At 37.6% G+C, this 9,791-nt stretch overlaps 1 protein-coding gene across 3 annotated transcripts; it reads right to left on the bottom strand.

Moving 5' to 3' along the window:
- Positions 1-765: 765 nt before the first annotated feature.
- LOC105688739 (radial spoke head protein 6 homolog A) lies at positions 766-8,516 on the bottom strand. 3 transcript variants are annotated; one of them, XR_007278236.1, is made up of 14 exons: positions 8,375-8,516; positions 8,120-8,309; positions 7,833-8,032; positions 7,668-7,755; positions 7,343-7,576; positions 7,129-7,251; positions 6,909-7,065; positions 6,670-6,818; positions 6,258-6,496; positions 5,923-6,113; positions 5,571-5,673; positions 3,454-3,696; positions 1,138-1,240; positions 766-923 (listed from the first exon to the last, which is right to left on the bottom strand). XR_007278236.1 is itself a non-coding variant. In XM_048654861.1 (12 exons), the coding sequence occupies exons 1-11, from the start codon at positions 8,491-8,493 to the stop codon at positions 5,606-5,608; spliced, it is 1,758 nt and encodes a 585-aa protein (XP_048510818.1). In that variant the 5' UTR covers positions 8,494-8,516; the 3' UTR covers positions 766-1,240; positions 5,571-5,605. The 3 variants fall into 3 exon arrangements, 1 of the variants encoding a protein (XP_048510818.1); XR_007278237.1 differs by lacking the exon at positions 3,454-3,696; XM_048654861.1 differs by lacking the exon at positions 3,454-3,696 and having other exon boundaries at positions 766-1,240.
- Positions 8,517-9,791: the final 1,275 nt, after the last annotated feature.

The raw sequence follows: 9,791 nt of genomic DNA, 5'->3' as shown, positions 1-9,791 counted from the left end.
ATATATTACATTACATACGCCAATAAGGCAACACAATAATTTGTTATCACATAACTTGGTACAATTTATTATAATTTAAACGTCTTATGTACTTATATACTTAGTCATAAAATAAGTAATACATTAGGTTACATGATTGGTCATACAATAAGTCATGTATTGCGTTAACTAATTATATATTTGTCATTTGTGTTACAGGTCGCAGTTCCCTCCAACGTCATTGACCGGACTCCCCCTGTTCATCAGGGGGAGTCCACCGTCCCCTGGGACTGCGCGGCCTCCCACCGCCCCCGGGGTCCCAGGGGACCCGGTCCCCGAGGACATGTCTTCGGGGATGCGGTATCCCCGCTGGAGGGGATGCCATATCCCGAGGGACATGTCCTCGGGAACTGGTCTTCGGGGACACGTGTCCCCCCAGGGACACGTCCCCGGGGATGCGGTATCCCCGCTGGAGGGGATGCCGGGTCCTTGGGGGCGTAGCCTTGGGGGAATACGAGTCCTCGAAAATCCCGGGAAAAGGAGGTCCCAAGCGGACACTTTGTTTTTCGTTTCTCTAGAGAAATCAAGAAAACGAGTGACCGCTTGGGACCTCCTTTTCCCGGGATTTTCGAGGACTCGTATTCCCCCAAGGCCACGCCCCCAAGGACCCGGCATTCCCTCCAGCGGGGATACCGCATCCCCGGGGACGTGTCCCTGGGGGGACACGTGTCCCCGAAGACCAGTTCCCGAGGACATCTCCCACGGGATATGGCATCCCCTCCAGCGGGGATACCGCATCCCCGAAGACATGTCCTCGGGGACCGGGTCCCCTGGGACCCCGGGGGCGGTGGGAGGCCGCGCAGTCCCAGGGGACGGTGGACTCCCCCTGATGAACAGGGGGAGTCCGGTCAAACAGCAGCTACGGCGGCAGCATCTTTGGATACCTAAAACATACGAAAAGTGAATTAACAATGACGTGTAATATAAGAATAAATTATTACCAATATTATATTCTATATCAATATATTAATTCTATGTTATATTATATTATATGTTAATATATTACTGCCAATGTGATGTTATAATATATCAAATTGAATATATTGTTATAATACTTATAACTAACTTATATCATACTGACTGATAATTATTTTATACCTGTGAACGAATTGTGCGATGCCATGTATAACTCCTGCCCGTCGTGGTTGGACGTTGAATGAGTACTGCGATGAACTGGCCACCGTGGTGACTGATTGAAGGCCTGCAAAAAAATGTCCCATAAGAAATAAAGTAAAATTGTAAAACTAAACCTAAAATATATGAATAAATTTGCTCAAAATATAACAGCGGAGATTATTTCTAAACCCATGATGCATTTCCAAATCCTACACCTAGATAGATGAATTATAGTCTTTGAACTTGGGTAACACTATCTCGCAGTTGAGAACATTATCACTGAATAATTACTAATATGAGAGTTCATGAGGGAGTAATTATTTCTGCCTGATTATTCGAGTGAAACAGTCTTCAATAATGGACGCAACGATTGCTTCGCTTTGTAAGTATATGGGCATCACATGTGAATTTCTAATTCGATGAATAAATAAATGGTGAACTTGATGGATAAATAAATGGATGAATAAATAAATCAATCAATCAATCAATAGATAAATGAATGAATGCATGAATGAATAAATAAATAGATGATCAAATGGATAAATGAATGAATAGAGGAATTAATGAATCAAGAAACGAATAAATAATAAATGCTCTACAAATACTGATGAATTATTGAATACTTCGAAATACTATTCATCATAATGAATTGTCTGATCTAGATGATCAAATGAATAAATGAATGAATAAATAAATGAATAAAGGAATTAATAAATTAGGAAATGGATGAATGAATGAATAAATATTCCAGAAATACTGATGAATTATTGAATACTTCGAAATACTATTCATCATAATGAATTGTCTGATAACTATCAGTGAAATCGACTGCAATCATAGACGCAACGATTGCTTCGCGTTGAGAATATATAAGCATCACATGTGAATTTCTAATTCGATAAATAAATAAATGGTGAACTTGATGGATAGATAAATGGATGAATAAATAAATCAATCAATCAATCAATAGATAAATGAATGAATGCATGAATGAATAAATAAATAGATGATCAAATGGATAAATGAATGAATAGAGGAATTAATGAATCAAGAAACGAATAAATAATAAATGCTCTACAAATACTGATGAATTATTGAATGCTTTGAAATACTATTCATCATAATGAATTGTTTTGATAACTAACAGTGAAACAGTTTGCAATCATAGACGCGACGTTTATTGCTTCAAATCAAGAGTAGGTATAGAGGCATCATGTTCAAGTTCTCAATTCAATTAATGGATGAAGAGATGAAAGACTCAATGACTGAATAAGAACACAGAAGAACACGTATATTTAGAAGCATTGCGATCATAGTAATCGATTGATTATTCAAATAAATGATCGAATAATTGAATAATGAATAAATAGATGAATAAACAAATACATGAATGAATGTATAAATACTTCAGAAATACTGATGAATTATCGAATAGTTTGAAGTACCATTCATAATAATTAATTTCTTGATAACTTACAGTGAAACAGTCTGCAATCATAGACGCAACGGTTGCTTCGCGTTGAGAATATATAGGCATCACGTGTGAATTTATAATTCGATGAATAAATAAATGGTGAACTTGATGGATGAATAAATGGATGAATATATAAATGAATGAATAAATCAATAAATCAATCAATCAACCAATAAATTAAGAAATTGAGAAATGAATAAATCAATGAATGCTTCAGAAATATTAATGAATTATTGAATAGTTTGAAATACTATTCGTAATAATTAATTGTCTGATTACCGAAACAGTCCGCAATCATGGACGCAACAATTGCTTCGCGTTGAAAATATAGGGGCATTACGTATGAATTTATAATTTAACGAATAAATAAATAGCTAACTTCCTAAATAAATGAATGGATAAATAAGTGAATGAATAAAGAAATAAAAGAACAAAGAAATGAATGAATTAAGAAATTAATAAAGAAATGAATAAATAAATAAATGAACACGTAAATTTTAGTAGTTCCAAAACGCGACCGGAAAAACTTCGACAACTAAGAAACTACGGCTCAGCAGTAACTGCGTTGAAAGTATATGGGCATCACGTATAAATTTATAATTCGACGAATAAATAAATAGCTAACTTCCTAAATAAATGAATGGATAAATGAGTGAATGAATAAAGAAATAAATGAATAAAGTAATGAATAAATCAAGAAATTAATAAAGCAATGAATGAATAAATAAATGAACACGTAAATTTTAGTATTTCCAAAACGCGACCGGAGAAACTTCGACAACTAAGGAACTACGGCTCAGCAGTAACTGCGTACTATTTCTTACCGCAATGTATTTATTTTCCTTTCTCCCACCTCTCTGCCATCTTTTTTTTCTTCTCCAAGGATGTACGCGCTACCATCGACGTCGCTCCTGACGACGCGTGACGACGCTCCGGCTGCTACGGCCATACTGCCGTTGCTTCGGAAAAGAAGGATCTACGTACGAGACGCTCTGACGACCAAATACCGAATCGCAATGGCGTTTTTTTGCGAAAAGCGTCTGGACGCTTTTTGAACGTTGAAATATCTAACGAACACGAAGACGTCGTTCAAATTTAGCTAGTAATGAAGCTAGTCCAGATATCTTCAATTTTTAACATGTTAGATCGATAAATTGGTGATATCTTCTTCAATTCAGGAGAACGAATTATTTGGCCAATTTTTACACAACCCGAAATCCCAAAGAATCGTCCGAATCATTGGCAGAGACTATACTCTTTTGTGTTCTTACTCTCCGAAATCACGACGAATCGCCTAAAGATTGCGCAAAGACTTTAGTCTTTGGCGTTTGCATACCAATAAATGGATAGATAACCGATTGAATAAATAAATGAATACATAAATGGAAAACCATCGAAAGCATATCAATTGATTGAATTGATTATTCAATCTATGTATGTATTTATTTATTTATTCATTCATTTATTTAATTATTCATTCATTCATTTATCCATTCATTCAATGAATCAAATAATGACCAATGCTTTCGAAATATAAATGAATCATCCAACAGTTCAAAATATTATTCATAATAATTAATCGTTTGATAACTAGAACAGTCTGCAATCTTAGACGCAACGATTGCTTCACATATGAGATCATATAGAAATCGTGTATGAATTCATAATTCAACAAATCAATGAATGAATGAAACTAACCGAATGAATGAATCAATAATCGAATGAACATATGGATTTAGAAATATCGAAATTATCCCATTAATCATCATTAATGTTAATCGACGCGACGATAGCTCCACATGTGATCCCATCGAAGTCATGTAAAAATTAATAATTGAATGAATAACCAAATAGATGAACAACCCAATGACTGGATAAATAAATAAATGAACACATGAATTCAAATGCATTGTCATCATATCAATTAATTATCAATAATCCTGAAATCATTGTCGCGAATATCTTTTTTCCCCCCCGAAAAAACGGTGAGTCCGTAGCTTTAGATATTTTTCCAAATCTGAGGTGAGATTTTAGACTTTCTTCCAAGAGTTTCACACGCTATACCCATGTATTTTGATCGTAGGAATCTTAATCTGCAAGCTAAATAATTCCATTCATAGAATCGATCAAGTTATCGCCAATTCATTGATCTAAAAAGTGAAAAATCATAGATATCCAGATAGGACGTTTTTCTAGCTGATTCCATTCAATAGATTCGAGCTTGAAGCTTCCACGAATGCATAAAAAAATAAGCAACAGCTCATGTATTTCAAGACATCCACGGTCAACGGCTTACAATTAGTATTGCGATTTTTGAAAATTTATTGTTAAAAAGCCACTTTTGTGCATCCGTTTTAGTTCATTGTAATTCCGAGGGATGGCGCTAGCCCTTAAAAAATCTCAGGAATCGTATTTGCTAGACATTTTCCTATAGATGATAATAGCATAGGATTTCTGATAAGCATGATTTCCGACTTTGCAATTGAAAAAAAACGCAGCACCCATTGGATTTTTTAGATCATTGGAAGCAAACATTTAATATTCATTACATTTCACTCTATCTTAGTTCCACCTCAAAAAACTGAATCTCTCGACTAATTGAGCAAGCTACGGATGAAACTGATCAAGATATCTCAAATTTTTATGATATTCCGGGCAAAGAACTGGTGACAACTGTATCGTCTGTGTAAAATATGAACTTATTTTATTCGCAAAACGTTCAAGCTTTGGGATCTTTGACAAGTAGTTCGTATGAAGATTCTCCCGATACTGAAATAGGTACATAAGAATACTTTCGAACTAACGATTTGTATTCTCATTCCGACCGGTTAACGTATCACGAATACATGCTGCTCAAAGCGATGATAATTGCGAGCAAATATTCATCGATGGTTATATTTTCGGCCACATAAAATACGTTCAATTGAAGAGAAATCTTTACATGTCTTGAATTAATCGATTTGATGAAAACTCTGCCTAATCTTCATCGTCATCTTCCTCTTCATCGCTCGGGGATTGTTCCTCAAGTTCATCCTCTTCTTCGCCTGCACGAACATAAAATATATTGAAGATTCTTTTCAAATCCCAATGTCATCGAAACAAATCAAAGCTCACAGAAGTAATTTTTTAAATTCAGGGGCTTCTACAAATTCGTATGGAAATGAAGAAATTCGCGTTCATGTAGAGAGAGTATGCTCAGATGAGATTATATGAAAGTTTTAAGCAAAATAGTTCTTCTGATATCTAAAAATTCTTGAACATGCAGCCCATTGAGTAAGTATAAAGTGATTTACCCATTGACGCAAGCTGTGGAACTGGTAAGTGCGAAGTACGCCACGATTCTTCCTCTTCTACGCTTGGATCCTGAACTTCCATCACTTCTGGACCAATTTTATACTCGTCTTGAACAACTGGCATATTAGGAGGGGTGTAATTAAATGCGGTAAACTTGTGACCCGAGCCGATGTACACGTTGGCGAATTTCCTAACAATATGAAAAACCAGTTTTGAAATTACTCGTACGTCACTCTCTGTTTCTATATTCGAATGCGACCGAGTAGAATCCAAAATTGTTCGCTCAGTTATTTGACCAATTATTAACTATAGTTTTGAAGCACTATCAGCCTACCTCTCTGTGGCGAAGGCGAAAGCACCAGGCCAAATATTCGAACGGATATAAGCGACTGCGGTATCCGGTTGAATCAACGATGACTGTCTAGCTGTCCATGCCGGAATTGAATCCAAAGACGCGTCCTCAGAAAGTGCGGTCAATAACGGAGGACCAACTTCCCTACTTATTTTGGAAACACCGCCTGTCTCTTCTTCTTCTTCTTCTTGCATGTCTTCTTCTTCCTCGGCAAATTCATCCTAGAATAGCACGGGATGAATTTCCATAACCGGACTCAATAGGCTTTCAATTTGTCCTGTCTGTTCGGGGCACGTTACTCAAGTTGAAATATGTAAAAAGACAGATAAAAATCCTTGCGAATCGCAACTAAAACACCCCATCCTGAAATATACGCGACAAACTTTCTACCCACTTCATCTCCTTCGGCTTTTGGGTTCCACCAGGTAGTCCGGCCTTGTTCCAGAATATGTTGCTCGTGGTGGCACCAGTTAGTCATGGACTGATCAACGAGGTCTTTTATCGGGAGAGGATCGTAATGAGGATTTTCGTGCATAATTCCTCCTGAAAACATCCAACGTAATACGGCTCGAATTTCGTACGAAGACAAAATACTGATAAATTCTTTGATCCAATACGACTGGATTTTCTAACCAATTTCTTCTTCCTCTTCGCCAAGAGCTTCTTCCTCCTCGTCTTCGCCAAAGTTATACCACCCGATCGGTGAGATCGAAGTAGCCGCTGTAATCCGCGCGATTTGCGCCCGCAGATAATTTTTTTCGGTACCAGGAAACGGAGGGAAGGTATGAATCTATGCGTTAATATACGTGTAAGTCAGTAAGTTCTCTGTTGAAACCGAAAAAAAGTAGCTCACAGGCGTCTCTAGATTCCCTGTGAAATATCGGACCAATAATCGCGCTGAAACAATCTGCTGCGGTAAGACCGTTGGCAATTCGACCCAGTCATCGAGTCCCGGCGATCCGCACACGAAGTACGTCTGTCGATGATGCATGTGAAAAAAAAAGGAAGTACAAATCACCTCTGGATTATCTCGAATCAACGACACAAATGAAATCTGAAAGTTTTACTTTTTTATTGACACCGGTCCCAATTCTTTCCGGTGGAATTTTCACCGCTGGTTTCCAGTTCGTCTGTGGCAGAGGCGGAAAATTCAGAGCTAAATTATTTTCCTCAGCTGCGTTTCCGGAACGCTCTTCCCCCGCCGCGTTTTCGCCACCGATTTTTTCCGCGTTCATTTCTTCGTTTTCCGACTCAGACGCTTCCATTTCCTGCATTGTTTGATCTGCAACCGTTTCTCCTTCCTTTGGATTACAAACAGAAACTTTACGCTCGCGAGAATTTTCGTATTGATTATCCGAGGAGAGTGTAGAAAAAAAAAAAAGGAACAATCACCTCTAACCGACGATTCAGTTCGTTTTCTTGGAGATCTGCCTCAACAACGTAATAATTGTTTGGTCTTCCTAATATTTTACCCCAGAATCTGAATTGAATATTTCAGTAAGTGAATTCGAAGCTCGTAAAATCCGTTAAACTTGGATACGGAGATATGTAACTTGCCGAACATTTTCTATCGGCTTGCTAGCCATAAGTTTTCGAATGGATAAGTTTAGGATGACCATCTCGCTTCGGGGCAGACCGACTCCAGTTTGTTCGAAATAATACATGAGATCCAGCAAGTTTGGTTTTTTTTTTTTTGAACCGTCGTCTCGTTCGTCTTCGAGATTTTCTTCTGAAAAATCCTCAGATTCCTGGGCGTGCTGCAACGACATGAAACTCTTATTTATTTCCGACGAAATCAGAGACTTTAATCGAGGAGATTAATTTTCTCTTCAAAATCAATGTACTTGAAAGAGTTCGATCAACTTCTTCGCGTCCTCGTACTGCGTCGGAGGTACGTAAAGATCGCGAATATGATCGGTATTGTTTCTGAAACGTTCCTCCTTCAACTGCCGACTGTACTGTTCAAAAATATCGACAGCATTCTTGGGCCTTTCGCTCAGTATCTTGTTCAAGACTTCGCTGAGGTGATCATACCTGTGCAATAATGATTCTTCGCTGATTCTGATCTGCATTGACGGTAAAAAAAAATTTGGACTCACAGGCTATCGCCTGACTCCGGGCTGTGCTTCTGGAGGAATTTTTTAGCTCGCCGAATATCATGTTCCACGCACGGCGAGTCAGGGGGTGGAACTTCCTCGATGTCATAATTAAACGCCATGATATTTTCGAATAATCATCGGATCCCGACTCATTACGAGATGAATAGTAACGTTGGTTTTCAAATAACCTAACAAACGTACGTGTTTGGCAGTAAATATTTCGTGCACTGTTCTCCGCTATGGAAACAGTTCGTTCAATTTTTCGTTTCGATTAGAATATTTTATTTCACACGGCCTGATGAGAAAAAAAATTGAAGAAATAAAAAAATCTAACCGCAAGGGTCGCCTACATTTTGTTATCGAGTATAATAGGCGTCAGATATTCTTTGTCAATTTTCCCGCGGCTAGGATCTATTAATTACGGTTATTAGTTTCAAGGTCTCGTGAGATCAAAAATTTGGCCCACGCCATTTCTGATAATCTGATATTCCGCCTGAAATTTATCTAGCGCCCTAATTAATGTGAATGTAGAATATATACAGGAATTCTAATCTGCGGGGAACTAAAATTATAAATGTACGACGAACGCCTCCCACTTACAGTTTCCTGCCAACCATACGATCCCCGTTCAATTAGCGATTCTAAATGAGAAAAGTATTTTTAAAAAAAAAAATTTCCCGTTCTTCAAATCATAGAAAATTCAATTCCTGTATACTTCCGCTATGATTTCGTTTTATAATGGGAATCGTAATATCCTGACAGATTAAATTCCTCGTCATAATCAGTGCAATGTCATAATTGTTATCTTTTCTTTCCAAAACTTCTTTTTTTTTACCCCTCAAAGATTTTCATCACGTAAAAAATAATGACCGAATAACGAGACAAAAAATGCAAGAGAATCAGAGACGAGTAACGAATCAAACTGAAATTGAATATCTGAATGAATAGAAGCCACACGCGCCTGTCGCTTCCTATCGCATCTCTCACATCCTGAGGACGGTATCGGCTGGCCCAAATACGAACGTTGCCTCGAGGCCATTCGCCGTTTCCTTTGACGCCTACTGTTTTATAACACAATTTTTTTGTTATATCCTTTGATTCATAACTCTGTTTATTTTTGGTAAAAAAAAAATATACTGGTAATTGCAGAAGGGCGTTTGGTCAATTAATGAAAGTGACTATCGCCGGTTTTCGAGGCAGCTGAAACCGAGAGAATCAATCGAAACTCATCGTACGAGAAAACGTCCATCTTCAACGGCGGTAAAAAACGAATTAATCGCAGTTATAAAAATAAGACAAAAGAGCCCGCCAATTTCAGCGGAATTAATACATAACCCGACGTTTGATTGTGGCATCGAAATTCCCAAGTAAATGGAAAAGTTATTTCAGCTCGTTCTAATTCCTGACTCTGAATTCC

Source organism: Athalia rosae, chromosome 4, assembly GCF_917208135.1.
Source record: "Athalia rosae chromosome 4, iyAthRosa1.1, whole genome shotgun sequence".
NCBI lineage: Eukaryota > Metazoa > Arthropoda > Insecta > Hymenoptera > Athaliidae > Athalia > Athalia rosae.
The sequence above is the reverse complement of the archived record's forward strand: the minus strand, read 5'-3'. Positions and strand labels throughout refer to the sequence as shown.